General features: G+C 31.7%; 1 protein-coding gene and 1 non-coding gene across 4 annotated transcripts in view; both read left to right on the forward strand.

Annotated features, from left to right (window-relative positions):
• Gad1 (glutamate decarboxylase) overlaps nt 1-18,321 on the forward strand; it is a 60,121-nt gene that overhangs the window by 10,250 nt on the left and 31,550 nt on the right. The window contains exons 1-3 of one of the 3 annotated variants that reach the window (XM_090117541.1): nt 7,106-7,268; nt 9,605-9,680; nt 16,617-16,726. In XM_090117541.1, coding sequence (XP_089973667.1) covers nt 9,614-9,680; nt 16,617-16,726 — 177 coding nt within the window. In that variant the 5' untranslated portion in view covers nt 7,106-7,268; nt 9,605-9,613. Of the gene's footprint in view, nt 1-7,105; nt 7,269-7,568; nt 7,644-9,604; nt 9,681-16,616; nt 16,727-18,321 lie in introns of those variants that run through there. The other 2 variants (XM_090117540.1, XM_090117542.1) reach the window with 2 other exon arrangements.
• Nucleotides 3,097-3,212, forward strand: LOC149896695 (U5 spliceosomal RNA). The gene has a single exon (XR_016458336.1). It is a non-coding gene; the product is annotated as a U5 spliceosomal RNA (small nuclear RNA).

The following is an 18,321-nucleotide window of genomic DNA, read 5'->3' on the forward strand; positions in this document are numbered from 1 at the left end:
TTCTTCAATATACATATTAAAAAAAACTCTTGAATAAATTATTTTGCATTCAATATAATATATATTCACTTCATAAAATTATCTCTATCTGTAAACTACATGCATTCAAAGCCTGAAAATCAATACTTCGAACCGCCCGCCATTTTGAAAACAGCCTTCGATAGAACGAGACAGCTATATGTAATTAGAGAGAGAGGAATGTCCGGTATTGATCTCTAGTGAGATTATATACTGAAGATTAATATAATTATGTACTAGTTATTATGTAATATGTTAAGAGGAAAATTGGTTTTGAGTAGTACCTACCTAATGTTTATGATTAATACTAGCGGTCCGACCCGTCTTCGCCCGTGGTACATGTTTACGTTTTCTCTGCATAAGAGCCATCTCAACAAGGAATATTATATAAAAAAGAATTACCGAAATTGGTTTAGCTGATCTCTAGTTTTGCGCTTAGAAACACATTTGGCGAATCATTTTATTATAGACTTAATTTATACCTTATAACTTCTGCTGGGTTGACAGGAGAGACATATAGATCAAGAGCCCACGACGGCCAGACTTTCCTTTCTTTCGGAAAGTTGAAAGTTTCTCTGTATATGTCTCCTATACAGATAAGAACGACCAGCGACTATCAAGTTTGGGTTGTGGTTACTTTGGCAGGAAACAGGTAGTGAAGGTGTATAAAATAGTACCTAACTTTCATTATAGTTTAAAAGCTAAATTTTATATATGTTACTTGGGGATCTATAAAAAGATGGTACCTAAGGAGCCGGACAGTTTTCATAGTTCTTACATCTTGCCAGACACATTTAAAAAATAACTAACATATCATCAAATTCACATAACTACCTAAAAGCGTAACAAATATGAAATAACCCACTAAAACATTAGTTAACTATAATTATTAAAAAAATAAAAGTATAATATATAAGTAATAAAGTTATTACTTATCTTTTACTTAGACTTATGTTGATGGAATTTCACGTATCCCGATGACTTTTTTATTGTGTCATCGAGATAGGTGAAATTCCATCAACATAAGCCCCCGTAAAAGATAAGTAATAACTTTATTACTTATATATTATACTTTTATTTTTTTTAATAATTATAGTTAACTAATGTTTTTAGTGGGTTATTTCATATTTGTTACGCTTTTAGGTAGTTATGTGAATTTGATGATATGTTAGTTATTTTTTAAATGTGTCTGGCTAGATGTAAGAACCATGAAAACTGTCTGGCTCTTAAGGTAATATCTTTTTATAGGTCCCCAAGTAACATATATAAAATTTAGCTTTTAAACTATAATGAAAGTGAGGTACAATTTTATACACCCTTACTACCTGTTTCCTGCCAAAGTAACCACAACCCAAACTTGATAGTCGCTGGTCGTTCTTATCTGTATCGGAGACATATACAGAGAAACTTTCAACTTTCCGAAAGAAAGGAAAGTCTGGCCGTCGTGGGCTCTTATATTAATAGGCTGTATTTTTAATGCTAGTAAAAATATTGTCTTTCTAATGGTAAATATTTTATGAGTAGGTCGAATCAATTTTGAATTAAATCGTAACAACCTAACTACCTGCTGGTAGGTTTATTAATTATTCGTGAACATAGTTTTTACTTTGCCATAGTAATACAAAAAATACTATACCTCCACAATACCTAGATTATATCTTTACAATCTGTATATAGAGCAATATTTGATTAAAAAAATGTGTGCGTGTACAAGTGTACACACGTAAGAAGTGAAACTTCTTTATGACCTTATTTTTCAAAAAATAATTTACTATATGCAACTTTACAGAAATACGTCGAATCACGCGTGGTAGGGATAAGAAAAAGATGGAAAAATATCACGCGTAACGAAAAAATGTTGCACTAAATTTTTTTCCAAGCCCGATAAAGAAATTTCACTTCAAAAAATCTATTCAAAGTAAAATTCATGAGTAAAGAGGCAAAAATAGAATAAGATATTATAATAATATTACGTTCGTTAAACTTGGCAATGAAATATATAACCTGGGGCCGTATTATGATCCCTTATTTCCAGACAGTTTACGCCGTGAATGTCAGTTCACTGACTGGCAAATTCAAATTATGAAAGCAATGGTTAAATATGGTATAATATGAATTTGCCAGTCATTAAATAAGAGTTCATAATACGGTCCCTGTATGAAAAATAAAAGGTAACAATCGCTGAACATACATCAAAATAATTACAACGGAACATAGAACCTCCTCCATTTTTAAATTAAAAATAGATTGTATGTGAAATAATTTTTTAAAATTGATTCACTAGTATTTTATGCTTATCTATTTCAAACAAAAATATACCTATCTTCAAACAATCTTTCTTACTAATAAATGTACCTACTACGTGTACAAAATAATGAGATAATTACATTCATACATTCAGTTTGATTTCATAGATTAACTATTTAACAAGTAACACCGGGTTCAAAGCTAGTATTATAAAATATAATAAAAATCAAGTGGTCTTACCATAGCGATGGTTGAGAGAGATTTAATTTAATTCTGTTAACGTTTATTATCTGTGGACAAGTGAAGCCAGGTAATTGACTATAGAGTAGGAAACATCAGAGACGGACACAAATAAATTGTCTTTTTTTTTGTAAAAATGTAATGTTCAGAAAATGACATTTAATAATAATTAAAAATGTAAAGTAAGAGGATTTAAAGGAATAATTGACTAATGAAACAACTCGGCATTATCTAAAGATTTTTTAATTTAAAACTGTTTGCTATAAAAATGATATTTATAAATCCTAAGTCACTATTATGAAACACATTTTGTTTTAGCCGAATTATAGAGTACTGCATATTATCTTCAATTTTCTATTAGAATTTTGTAGAAACTCTACAGTTAAGTTAAATTTTAATAGTATGCCACTAATACCTACAATGGATCTAATGTCTTTTTAACTTAAACTAAGTATAACTTGGATCAAACTATGTTATAGATTATTACTTTAATCGTCAAAAGATGGCAGCACTGATCTTAAGCTCACATCTGCCTCGCGCTCTAAATATTTTTTTCCAATGTAATAAATATATGCAGTTTGTTATTTCACGTTACTCTGGTTTCCCTTCAAAACGTATAAATCTTTCGCCTTTTACTAAAGATTTCCGTGGAGGGGAACACTCAAATGAGTCTTTATTATTTTTGACACCTTGAATTTATTCAAGGTTTATTAATTGAAACAATCATCCATGAGATATCAACCGTGAAGATAAATAATTTTAATGTAAATCGGTGATGAAAGCGTCATAGAAAGCAGAAAAATAGTACAGACAATCCTATAGAACTATATTATAATTTTATATTACTATCTTTCCGCCCGCTGCCTTCAGCCTTGCGTGCAGTCTCAGAAAAATTTCTATAGTATTGAAGAAGAGACAGACCCAGTTACCTACTATCGCCTTTTTTGTTTATCAGTCATAATACCATAGTAAGGATTATTATAACAGATCACTAATGGAAATAAATAATAAATAGAGCCTCTATGAACTATTCTCTACATTACTCTGTACACGCTAAGTACAGCTCTCGAGATAATATTTTATCGCACAAGCTTTTATCAAAAGCTCTCATATGAAGCTTTTCGATGGAAAGATGTGTATCAAAATATTTGTTTTTCTAATATACAGGGGTGGATTTTCACTTATAATACCACAAGAGCTTCAAAATTGGAAATGCCAGATAATTTTGAAGCTCGTGTGGTATTCGGGGGATTATTTTTCCGTCCCAAATGTCGGCCAATAATTTCACAATTGAATTCAACCTGTCAGTTTGACGTCAACTACCAGAGAAAATTTTCAAAAAATTATCAGTATAATACCATGTAGGTTGTACCACGTGACGTCGAATGGTGCAATTCTATTGGTCGATATTTGGGTCGGAAAAATAATCAGGAAAAATTCAGCAAAAAATTTTTGACGTAATTTTGTTGTTTAAGTATTTTTTACGTGTGTTTTTACGTGATCAGTGTATGCAAAACTATAACCTTCTTTCAGCTTAGTATACCAACAGTGGGACACCCTGTATAATCTTAATCTACTATTATAAAGGCGAAAGTTTGTAAGTATGGATGTATGGATGTATGGATGTTTGTTACTCTTTCACGTAAAAACTACTGAACCGATTACAATTAAATTTAGCACACATATAGAGGGTAACTTGGATTAACACATAGGATAGGTTTTATCCCGGAAATCCCACGGGAACGGGAACTATGCGGGTTTTCCTTTGAAAACGCGGGCGGAAATCTAGTAGTTATATAAACATGTTCAATGATGGCTTAACTAGTAAATGTTAACGTTAACTTAGATCAAAATTAATATCTTTTTGATTGATGTGCAAACACAAAATAATATTCGATCGATCGAAATCGAATAAATAAATAAAATTCTTACTTCATTAGGACCATTTTAAGTATATTCCATAGATATTATATTACCTAATTGTAAAAAATGATATTTATGCAGTACATTGACATTCTATTGTTAATTTTTGCATGCCAATCAATTGGCGATTTGTGCTGAACAATGAATTATGTAACATCTGTAAATCTTCCACATTTCTTGCAAAATAAATCATCCATACTAATATTATAAATGCGAAAGTAACTCTGTCTGTCTGTCTGTTACTCAATCACGCCTTAACTACTGAACCAATTTGCATGAAATTTGGTATAGAGATATTTTGATACCCGAGAAAGGACATAGGCCACTTTTTATTGCGAAATATGTACCACGGGCGAAGCCGGGGCGGACCGCTAGTTTCCTATATGTAAATGTAAGGTGACCTAATCGAGGTGTTTATCTAATAAGATTGCAGTTTCTGAAAATCATTTTCGGAATCTAATAATTAAGAAAAACGTAATTTTATCACAAGGTAGCGATTCCACAGCCTTTTTTATGGTGAAAGTTATTTAGTAATAATAATCTGTTATAGGTATCATTTAATTATTTCATTGTTCTTCTGTATTTATGAAATTAAGTATATTTGTTTGTAGATTCTCAATTCTCGTAAAAAAAAAATGTTGTGTGGTTTTATGAAACCACGGTAAAAGTGAAACTGTTCGAACGGTTCCGAACACTGCTTTGTGTAGCGCATGTCGCGTGACGGTCGGCTGCCGAGTAGGTATACCTACTCGGCAGCCGCGATACACGCGACATGCGCTACACAGACCAAACAGTTTGAGACGATGTAATAAAAGTTTCACTTTAAAAACTATAAGCAATATTCCCAACAGCAATAAGTAATAACTGTGCCTTTGTGAGTTTATATTAAAAATAATTTCTCTTTCTTTCAAGAAAATATAAAATATTTTTTACAATAAAACCTCTTTCAATTAAGAATCAAGACATCCATTAGCGATTTACGTTGGAAATTATAAAAATACCCCTTCATTAGGGCTAACAAAGGCTTGGGCGGATCCGCCCTCACCCCGCCCTATGACGTCATACGCCCACGGACCACCCTCGAGTATTGAGCGGTTACGCGGGTGCTTTGTAAATGTATATGGTTATAGTAGATATTATTTTAGTGGTGATAGGAATTTTAGGTGGGTGGATAAAAAATAATTATCGTGTAGTAAAAGATAATCTTACCCACACGACTAACACTATTTAAAAAAAAAAAATTTCAATATACGGAATATTATAATTAAATTTTAAGCATAATGTTCCGCATTTATTGTTCGTGGTGTGATATTATATAGCCTTCCTTGATAAATCGACTATCAAGCACATAAAATATTTTTCTATTCGATCCAGTAGTTTCTGAGATTGCTGCGTTCATATGAAACATTTTCGTTATCATATAAGCCTAGACACGAAATTTTATGTAATTAATTTAGGTAATAATTTTTACGAATTTCAAATCTTCAGTGAATTTCCACAATTTAAAAAGTAAATGGTAGCGAATTGCGTTTTTTGTGTAAGATAGTCCGTTTATCGAGAAGGCTACGACGCTACGATGCTACGACGCTACGACGTTCGGAACATCCATGAAAAACTTTACAACAATGGAGAAAAATACAGACGAAGTTGCGTGGCTAAACTAGTTAGTAATAAAAAAAATCTTTATTTCATTTATGACAAAATTTTACTATTTTTTTTAAACATAAACCCCAAAGATGTGTTAAATGTATCTACTTAAAAAAAGTAGAGCGGTTAAAAAAATGCAGCTATTTTTATTCCAGACTAGCGGTCCGCCCCGGCTTCGCCCGTGGTACATGTTTACGTTTTCTCTACATAAGAACCATCCTCGTACTTCAAGGAATATAATAAAAAAAGAATTATCGATATCGGTTCAGCCGTTCTCGAGTTATGCGCTTACCAACACATTTTGCGATTCATTTTTATATATAAAGATTGTCAAATAAAAGGGAAAAAGAGCTTTTTAAACCATAATAAATTCCCTGGCGTGGGTGTAAATGTCAAAACGTGGGCGAATTTTATATAACTAGTGCCTGTGGGTTTGTTTGCGTGGAAATATTTTTAACTCTATTTTTGGAATTAATGAAATATAGATGAATGAATGTATTGATGTGCCAATTTTTTTAAAAGCACTTGTGACTTGCGTTTAGCTTTAAGTTGAAGTAAATTGAAGACAATAAAAAGGAATGTTCATAGATCTACATACCAACCTACAAATGTAAGAAATTTTGCGTAAGATACAGAACGGTATTTGTTTGATAGCCATAATTAGCAACAATTCAAAACTGAATGCAGTTTCAATTGTATTAGTTTTATGATTGTTTCTATCCTTTCTTTTTAAAGTCGGTAAAATGTATTCTAAACATATTAACCTCACTTAAAATGGGTCAAACATGACAACACAATTTCATTTAATCCAACAACATTAAAATCACATCCAGATTCACGATTGAAAAATCGCGTACAAAGCCCTAAAATCTTACATACAGATATTGAGCTGTGGGTTGACCTGGTTTTCCCCCCCTTTTCCTCCCCAGGGGATGGGAAGTTCACCTTTCAACCTTTATAACACGCATGCGTCATATTTAAGCCCTGGACAACCTCCCAGCATTTTCAGTCGACCTCCTGCATTCACAGAACACAGCTGCTGCAGCTGGTAATAATTAATATATTCTAAAACCCTTCCATATATATGAAAAACGTTAAAATCATATATAAATTCATCAACGATCCCTTCTGCCATATAGTTATCAGATTCTCCACAAAAAATATATCGTACAAGTAGTGTTTCAACTTCTGAGGTGAGTTTAGATCGAATATGTTATATAATTAATAATTTATTAGAGAGTAGATTTAGTTTTTTTCATTCATGTACAATTTTCTTTTGACCTTACGACCTAGTAGGTTTGCGCCTGCGCGGTGTGGGCGGGCGGATTGATTTGTCACAAATCTAGGCTTTGTCGATATGCAATTTAAAAAAAAGTAAAAAAAACTGTCAACTGACATCTGTCATTCCTTTTTTATACTTTTTTAACAGCCGATTCCTTGACCAAAGAGGTTATAAAATTAACCAACCTTTTTCTTGTTTACAGACTAAAAAGAAGTTAGCAATGTCAAAGCTAACTCTGGACGGCTTTTTTTCGTACTGCAAACAAATAGCAGACCACATCCAGTTGGTTCGTTCACATTTTAGCCGCCATTTCTCGCCGCCATCTTGGCTGTCATATTGATTTGCTTCCACCATTTTGTTTTACGTGTTCCGTGCATGAGCTTATTCTAGAAGCTTCGTTTGATTTGCTTTGTTATTACAATTGATCATTTTATTTATTTAATGTAGAATGAAAGGTATAATAAAAATGCTTTTTTGTTCATTTTGTATTTGATTGTTGTTAAAGTTAAAATTTTTTATAATAACGTAAATCCTAAGCGCTCCAAAAGCTTATTTCAATACAATACCTACTTAGTTAACATTAAAAAAACACATATAAACAACATACTTATAACACAAGCTTCATAGTTTGTTTGTTTGAACGCGCTTAACTCAGGAACTACTGGACCGATTTACAAAATTCTTTCACAATTGAATATGTAGCTACGTGATTATTAAATAAAATAATGATTTGACTAGTATATATTTGAAATGTTATTTGCCGCACTATCGAAAATAATTGAACAAAAAAGGAAATACATGATCAGTAAACTTTACATAATATATTTTATTGAGTTATCTTTATTTGATGCATACCCATTTTCTTGAAAATTCTCATACCTCTGCACAATTTATGAGAAAATAGCGAAATTTAATAATTGCCTTATATTTAAGTTTATAATTTAAAGATAAAGACTTGTTTGGATTTAAAACGCTAATCATTATTATTGACACACTATAATACAAACTGTGCCCCGCGGATCCACCCGGCGGAAAGTTAGATGTGTAGACTTGTAGAGTGTTGAATTAAAAAACCGTATTTATTTGATCTTGCCTCTGTTACCATTATAATTACAAATTTCATTAAAATCGGTACTTAGTTTTATTTTGTGGTACAAAATTAAGTAATAATTGTTAGATTAGATAACATTTCGGATTCATAATCATAGAATTTGTTCAAGTCATAAAAAATATATAAAAAAATTGCCGTTTTAAATCCGCTCTACAGTTACATAAATCTGCAAATCCTAATACTATTATAAAGGCGAAAGTTTGTAAGTATGGATGTATGGATGTGTGGATGTTTGTTACTCTTTCACGTAAAAACTACTGAATGGATTTGAATAAAACTTTACCACAATATAGCTTATACAGTGAAACTTGGTTAAGTGGGACCTGGATAAGTGAGAAACCTCCATAACTGGAACTCATGCTGAGGTCCCAACACTTTGACACTGAATTACCTCAGTGGGACGAGGTAAACCTCTATATCTGGGATTTGTTCTTTCGATTTATCATCATAGTTACCTCTATAACTGAGACAGCGAGTAAATTTTATATGCATAAACCTCTGTAACTGAGATAACATTGTTTGTTTACTCATTCTTATTCTACCCTACCATATATTTTATTTAATGATCGCACCTGTATAACTGAAATAACCTGTATTCTCACCTCTATTAATGGAACCCTCTGTAAATGAGACAGATATTTATTTATACCTGTATATCTGAGACACTGGGTAAGTGGAATACCTCTATAAGTGAAACAACATTGCAGGTCCCTTGATGTCTCACTTAACCAGGTTTCACTGTACATCAGAATAACACATAGGATATGTTTTATCCCGGAAATCCCACGGGAACGGGAACTATGCGGGTTTTTCTTTGAAACCGCGGGCGAAGCCGCGGGTGGAATGCTAGTACCAAATAATTGTGCTCCGTTTTTAAATATAATACCTACTTATAGATATGATCCTGTTAGAATTTCTTCCAATGCTTAACTTTTGCTCTCATTTTGAAAATGCCTTAATATGAACCCAAATTATTCCTGTATCGTAAAAACTATCCAACTTAACAAAAAAATATGGAAATTAAAAGCTTTGAAGCTTATTAAAATATAAATACTATTTATTAAGTAGCCACATAATACTTATTGTAATACTGTGGTATCATATAGGTTAAAATTTTGTATGTTTGTTTGTCACAGGGCGAAAGAATGGCGTCTCTATCCGGTATGGGCACACCCAAACTGACATCGGGGGTTGGCAACCTCTACTATGATTGTAAGTATTATTAAAAATTATTTAAACAATACATTTCATATATTTCAACCGACCTGCGTTTGATCGACTGATTGCAGATTCATCACAAAAAAAAACATAAATCTAAATATTTTAAACTTTCCACATCTCATATCAATGATAAGTTTTATGTATATATTTTATTTACTAATATAAATGTTGTAAGTTTTTGTGTGTGCGTTAAAATCGTAAATTTGAACCAATCGAATCTACTTGAAGATACAAATTTCATTAAAATCGGTCAAGCTGTTTATCAGGAGTTCAGCGCACAGGAGAAATGTAGATAATACCTATAAAGATTTTTTATAACATGTTATAAAATAGTAAAACAAGTCTATTAATATTCTTTAAAAGTTTCAGCAGAAGAAATCTGTGCCCTATTTTGTAAAAAAAGTAATTTAATATCCCCACAGATTACGCGCAAAATTTTGGCGCGCGGCGTTAATTTCCGCAAACGCCCTCTAGCGGATGTAGATAACAACATGACATTAGGCGCGATAAAGTGACATTTGATACTTCAATGGGGTTTCATGCCATAGACAAAATGTAATAAAATAACCTCCTCCTTTTTTTGAAGTCGGTTAAAAAACGAAAAAAAAATCACATTTAAAGGGACTTCAGGCGTTAAGTTGAATTAATAAAAAAAATCTTATTATTGCAAATGGTAGTTTTTTTATGCACTTTATCTAATTTTCAATTATATCTACAGTTATATCTTATTAGTTTTAAGTCGTTGCACAAACTATTTCATTCTCTATTTTAAGTTTTATGCCTTGAAGAACCCACAACAACGTAAGAAACACGATAATATGCTCTGCTATGTTCATTAGGACGTAGGTATAACCTAGTATACCTATTATTATTAGTCTGTGGTATAACGTATTAAAGCCGTATGCACATCGTACCCCACTATGACCGTAATAGGAACGTGTCTGTATTGGAAAACAATGCTCTACTCCATAGTAGATTTGTTTTACTATTTTATAACATGTTATACTCTACCATTAGAGTTTTCTTATCACGACGAAAAGTAGCCATTTCAAATTGTTCCTTCTGCTATTATAACTATTTCTATTAGGTACAGAAATAACTTTTGCTATGCTCTATCACTACATAGTATAAAACAAAGTCGCTTTCTCTGTCCCTATGTATGCTTTAAAACTACGCAACGGATTATGATGCGGTTTTTATAATAAATAGAGCGATTCAAGAGGAAGGTATATAATTTATTAGGTTTTTGTCACAGCGGGCGAAGCCGCGAGCGGACTTAATACAAAACACGTCATGTTATCAAAATTCTACGTTATATATCCTACTTATTTTCTTCAAAACGCTTAACTTATATGAAAACACTTGAAAGACATTTTAAAGCAAACATTCATTTTAACCAAAAATTCGCCAAAGTCAACGCCGTCATCCATTAGGCTATTTCAATGCAAAGTAATTAATCAAATGTAATTAATTACCACAAACCACGCGCCAAGCTTCACTTTACAATTACTGTTAATCGAGGGTTTGAAGTTTGAAATGTGACTTCAGTTTAGAAGATTGATTTTTTTTAATCATTTATTTCAAGCACTTGCACTGATCTAAAAACAATTTTTATTAGTCAAATGACTAAGTTCCTATTTTTCTTTATCACAAATATATGATAGATTAAAATAATCAAAATCAGACGATAGCAAAATATTTCACCTCTTAAAAATATACATCCTACTAGGTCTTGCAAGAAATGTCTTATAATTCTATTTTTTTCTTCATAAATGATGAAGAAATGACTTATATTTAAAAAAAAACAACATTGCACAAATCCATATTCTAAATTCAAATGAACCCCATAGTCTGTGGTGATATATTTGAGGATTACTCCCGCCAGCCCCATCGACCATCGACAGAGATTGCTTTTTTACGACCATTCTAGAATGCGGTTGTTTGTCTTTGGTATTAGAGGATTTGCGTTTATGGTTATTTATTTTCAATTAATGCAGTGAATGTTATTTATTCTTCTATTCTATGGCATAGAAAGGAATTTAAAAAAAAATGTTTGAAACTTCCATGGATTTCATGGTTGGAATTTGTTAAATAAATTTTGAAAGTGTTATATAACAAAAATTTAACATACATGATATTAAATCAGTAGCAAATGATAGGTATTATAAGCAAAAAGATGTGGAGAGGTCACCTATTCAATCATCAAAAATTCAAAATTCTCATTCGATCTTCAAAAACGTGACGGTTCATTTACATCAAACGAATGTAGAGCTAGAGAGCAAGAGCATTCTTTCGTGATCTTTTAGTGTAAACGAAAACTCGTATTCAGTATAATTGTTCTGTACTATTATAACATTGCATAGAATCTTTTCGAACGCACTAAGAACAACGAAATAATGCATGTTTACACTAAAAAGAAACATTCGCTCGTTTGATGTAAATGCACTATCTCACTAACGCACACACGATTAGACGTCACAGTGAGATGGCATTTTTCAACTATCGTGAGCGAAAAAAGCTGTATGTAACATGTGGCTAATTGACCACAGTGCTAACCACATTTTTATACATTATATACATAGTCAGAAGATAATGACAAATTCAATACAAATGTGTAATATCCTTACATTTTATATCCTGCAGTGTTCGAATCGTAACATAATATGAAACAATTACCCCTGGAGCATAAATAGCGCGGGACAGCTTGATCCGACTCTCTGTGGTAATGACTCGGCTCTACACAAATCCCTTGTTTGTGAATGGGACAAAGTGGGGTGGAGTAGATGTTGGTTTATATTTTTTAAAGTTAAATTTGAGGTTTCTAAAATTTCACATGTCATATATTTACATAAAACTTTGTCCTATTATGTATCTAAGTACGTATTTTCTGTTTTTAGCATACACCATTGTTATTCGTAAAAAGTTAAGGTCATATATTAATAATGATATTCAATTAAACAGTAAATTATTAAGGCTATATACCAGTACTATGATAGCTTTAGCAGTTATCAAAATATTTATAAGAATTTTATCAGTTTCAAAATTCATATTCTTACAAACATTTCCACTGCTTGTAAGTGTGCAAGTGATAATATTTAATAATTAATTAATTTATCACATATTATCTAACACACAAATAAGGTAAAAAATATTATGATCTAAGTATACTACAAGGTACTATAAAAAACAACATAAGAACCACTCCACACCTTCCCTGTCCTGCGAAACTCGAAAAAATCTATTACTTTTGGTAAATCCACGTCGCTCTATCAAGCCGGATAGACGGATAGACGGATGGATGTTTAATGCCCGGCTGATCCGGGTTATAGACTGCGGATAAAGAATGAATTCACACTAATTAGGGTGGTTTGGGAGCTTTCTTTTCTTTTTCTTAATCTTGGAAACTTAAATTGATTATTTTTTATTACATTTTTTATAAATCTACATCAAATCAATCAATTGTTTTATTCATTACGTTATTCTTAGCTGAATAATAACATTTTTAATGAATAGTTTTTTAGAAGTACCTACAAGCAAATGAATCGTTATTACGGTGATATTTAGGTACATAAAATCCAAAGTATTATTGAAACATTAAAAACGAGAGCGCGAATACTTTTAAAAAGAGAACCAAAAATGTGAATTATCGGTTTCATTATATCTAGACTTCTAGGAAATAAAATCGATCTAGCCGTTTTTGCTACAGTTTGTATTAAATCAAAAATGCCATAACTACATGCATTTACGTAAAACATAACTCTCTTTTTGATATTGTAAATGGAATAAGCCCAAATTAATAAAAAAAAACATTAGCAGCAAACATAGCGAAAGATTTCATTAGTTTTTTTAAGAAAATTCAGCTTGCCCAAGAATTTAATTAAAACGCCGCACATTTGAGCCTTAACCCTAAACTGCAGCTGTGCCAGCAAGTGGGTCTAATCGGCCGGGAGGGTTGTAGCCTGTAAGTAACATTCCTTGCATAGCATTGTGATGTAGGGGTGAGTTTGAAGCTAGGTATAGTTCGCGACTTTGTCTGTGTTGAATGGCAAATTATTTTTCTTAAATTAAGGGCAAGTAAATTATTAGTATGCGTTAATATTTTTTTATACTAGGTATGAGTTCTGAAGTGAAATTTAGTTTACGAGTTCGGAATAATAACCAAACCAAAAAAACCGGGGAAATAATACTAATTAATAAAAGTTCCAAATCTGTTTAATAGAGCGAATTTTATTTATTTTAGGTTGTTGATTTTATATTAATAAGTCATATATTGTTAGATTTAAATCAGATATATTGATATTTCATTGGCGTACGATTTTAAATTAAGTAAAGTGGATATTTTAGATATCTTCTCTTTTAGATATCTATGTTCATAAGACTTGCTTATTAACGTAAGAATTAGTATACCAATAAGAAAATAAAGCAAAAATAAAATCTCTCTCTGCAAAGAGCACTCAAAAGACCATCCATCCATATCGATATTTCAATATCACAGCTGATGGACACGTCAAAAACACAAGTTCAACTCGAGATTATTATACTACCTTATTTCAAAGTACTAAGGTTGAAAATCGTCTAACAGAAGGGATTACAGTAGAGGGTAACATCTGGTGTACGATGTAATGCTTGACGAATAAATACCTCCAAATAGAGGTACTTAATATTTGCTTAGAGGGAGAATTTATTGAAAATACACTCTATGAAGTGGTGATAAGATTGCTTTTGTAATAACTTGACGAATTTGGCTGAAAGTAAAATGGAGAATTATCGAATAATAAAGATTTATAATAAGAAAAAGAGGTTCAAAACATTTACTGTGTTAAGTAATACTAAAAATTATATTATATCTCAATATTTTCTACGTATTTTAAAATAATAGCTCCACATGTCACGATGATTCGTCATGTATCTTTTTGCCGTTTCACAATTCCAGTAATTCAATTGTATTTGCCATGAAAAAAATATTCAGTTCTGTCAGAAAAGATGTTCTCAAATTTTTATGACTTTCATCCGCCTCAGATAGTTTTATCACAGACTGTTTTATCATTAGAAAAATTCTCCATTTTATACGAATTTCCAACTCGAGGCCATCGCCAGGCGTGTGTTTGACAGGCGAGTGATAGTATTAGCGCGGGATTATGTCGGGGTACTTTCGACCCCCGCAAGAGGGTTGGATTGTGTGAAGTGAATTTTGTTGTACTTAACGTTAATGTATAAGTATGTTAAGCGTGAGAAAGCTTTTGTATTTACTTTGCTATTTGGGGGTATATTGATAAAAGCTATTTAAAGTTTGTAATTTAAACTTGTAAATATATAATCGATATAATTACAGTCACTATAGTGTAAGTTTTAATAAACTTCAATATTTAAGTACAACAACGCGAATCATAGTAACTATTTCCAAGTTTCAAACTACTAACTTTATAAATAAAACGTATCCCCAATAAAAACTTAACAAATACGCTACCCAGCGGCAATTGCTATTTTAATCCAAGTCAAAAAGGCACCAGAGGATTTTCATTAAAAATCCTTTAAACAAAACAATGGATTTCCGAGTATTGTTTAGTATTTCTAGACGTTAATTTCGTGCTGTCATGTCAAAAGGGCAAGCAATGCTTCACTGGAACAATGTGTTCACTGATTCCAGCACAATACTAGACACACAGTCGCGAAAATTTGTATAAATCACACACAACCTTATTTCCTAGGTAATAGGGAACAAAATAGTATGTAATTTATGTATCAAAGATCAGAAATTGATTGTACAGGATATTGAAGTCATTGTCATCATATTATGATTGTTTGTTTGTGTTATTTTGAACCGTATTTGTATTGAAATAGAGTTTATTTTTAGGAAAGATAAAGTAAAGGCTCTGCAATAAATGGGAACAAATCAGAGACATCTGTGAGTAAAACTTGGTGCAATATGACGCTTTGTGTTTACAATTTTGGAAAATATAGGACTTGAATTGAGAAAATTTTCTAATAAAATTGTATAACTATTTAAACTCCTTAGAAATTAAAATATTTTAATCATTTATATTGAAGTGTAAGCTCATTCATTTATAATATTGCTTATGTTACAATGTAAGTATTCGGAGATAAACCATGCATAAGTCGTTAAATATTTGTATTTATAACCCAAAAAAATATCATTAATTTACAATTTAATCAATAATTAAAATCAATGACATTTATAAGACAGTCTAAATACTGTTGCTAATAATTCGAATAAAAATTAATTTGTCTGTATCATTCCAACATTTAGTTATTAAGAATAGAAATATTTAAAAAAGCTCACAATAGCAACGAAAATATTCGATCACAGACACACTACACATTCCTGGACAAGAGGGAGAGATATTAAAAGCAGCGACTTTTTAATCACAAGGGTCGATTCGACCCAGCGCGCTTTTTAGGGTTACATTGCTATAGAGAATATTATAAGAATACAATTCTTTATGAAAAAAACATTTATTAAAAAAAAAAAACACGTAACTAATACATACATGTGAATATGACTGAATTCTTTGACTTTGATGAGTTTTTCACGTGAAACGTTTTAAAAAATAATTACATACATATATTGTAACTTGAAGTGAAAATTAGGTAAATTTCTTAAAATTTTTAGTACTTAAGAACCTCTAAATCAAGAAAAAAATTACAATAGTGAACTTGAAATATACATATATAACCCTTCTTGCAGTTGCGTAAATAATTATAATAACTAACCTACTTTACACAAAATTCAGATAATTTAATTGAGATATTATTTTTACGTGATAATAACAAATGAAAATAATCGTTATAATATAGGTATATTAAAATTACACAATCAAAAAAACATTGAATATCGTAACTAACCACACCGACCACATTCCATACCATGCCTATCTTTCAACATAAACAGCATCACGTTTGTTCCAGCAATTCTGCCATACCGCGAGGACGCTAGCCCACAGACGCGCGAGTTCCTGGCGCGAGTTGTTGACGTGTTGCTGGACTTTATCCAGCAAGTCAATGATAGGAATGAAAAGGTATCTTATTTATAGTATTTTTTGGTATTTTGGACTTCCTTTTGACTTGATATATCGATCTAAATATTGAAATGAAATGAAAAATTCTTTATTGTACACCATATAGGACAATTTAAAACACATAATACTTATTTAACAATGTACAGAGGGCGGCCTTATCGCTGACAGCGATCTCTGCCAGGCAACCATCATTGTCAAAAGTGCTGATGTTGCGCTTGCTTTTGAAGATTTCTTTAGTAGTGTCCCTGTTAGTATTACTAAAAAATTAAATTCATCATCAGTGCTTGCGGAGTCCTATTTGAGGGACCATGTTGCGGAGTGTAATGTATTATTTGAATTGCGACATGTGACTGCAGATGAAATTGTTAAAACTTTTAAAACATTAAACTTAAAAAAAAAACATGTGATCTCTGGGGAATGTCTGTGAATTTAGTAAATAATATTATAGAAAACATTGCCAACCATTTAGCGTTTATATTTAATCAATGTTGTGACTGTGGTATATTCCCTGATTTATTAAAGTTTAGTAAAGTTATTCCTTTATTCAAAAGCGGTGACCAAGAAGACTGTAATAACTATAGGCCTATTTCTATTTTACCAACTTTGAGCAAAGTTTTCGAGAAATTGATTTTAAACCAATTATGTAGTCATTTTGTTTCAAATGGTTTACTGCACGCCAAACAGTTTGGTTTTACAAGGCTTATTTTGGCTCTACCACTGATGCTGGAATAGCTCTTTTGTCACATATATATAAAGCATGGGAAAATTCAAAGAATGCTTTGGGGATATTCTGCGACCTTTCTAAGGCTTTCGACTGTGTAGAACATTCCACTCTATTACGGAAACTAAATTTTTATGGTATCAAAGGTTTATCTCAGGACCTCATAGCTTCATATCTTCAGAACAGGGTACAGACCGTTGTTGTTAATGGAGAGAAATCTTGCGGTGCGCCGATTAACATTGGTGTTCCGCAGGGATCTATCTTAGGACCGTTTTTGTTCTTAGTGTATATTAATGACCTACCTTATTATTTGCAGGATATGTGTGAAATAGTACTGTTTGCAGATGATACCTCATTAATATTTAATGTGGATAGATATGACACAAATGTTGACGAAGTAAACTCTGCTCTTTTACGCATATCTAATTGGTTCAATGCTAATAATTTATTATTGAATGCAAAAAAAACAAATTGTGTAGAGTTTATCCTTCCAAATGTAAAAAAGGTCAAAAGGGATATCATTTTAAACGGGGAGGTATTATACCCTGTCGAGTCTACTGTTTTTCTTGGTTTGACACTAGATGAGAAGCTACAATGGGGGACCCATGTTGCCACCACCGCTGCTAAGCTCAGCTCAGCTGCATATGCAGTTCGAAGAATAAGGCATCTCACCGATGAAGATACGGCTAGATTGGTTTATTTTAGCTACTTTCATAGCATTATGTCCTATGGAATTCTACTATGGGGCAGGGCTGCAGATATAGAAACTATATTTATATTACAGAAAAGAGCCATACGCTCTATATATAATTTACGTGCTCGGGACTCACTAAGAGATCTCTTTAAGAATATTGGTATCCTCACTGTACCATCA

This window comes from Colias eurytheme, chromosome 28 (assembly GCF_061535395.1).
Source record: "Colias eurytheme isolate Ceu_HAF_F1 chromosome 28, ilColEury1 Martin Lab GWU primary, whole genome shotgun sequence".
NCBI classification, from domain to species: Eukaryota; Metazoa; Arthropoda; class Insecta; order Lepidoptera; family Pieridae; genus Colias; species Colias eurytheme.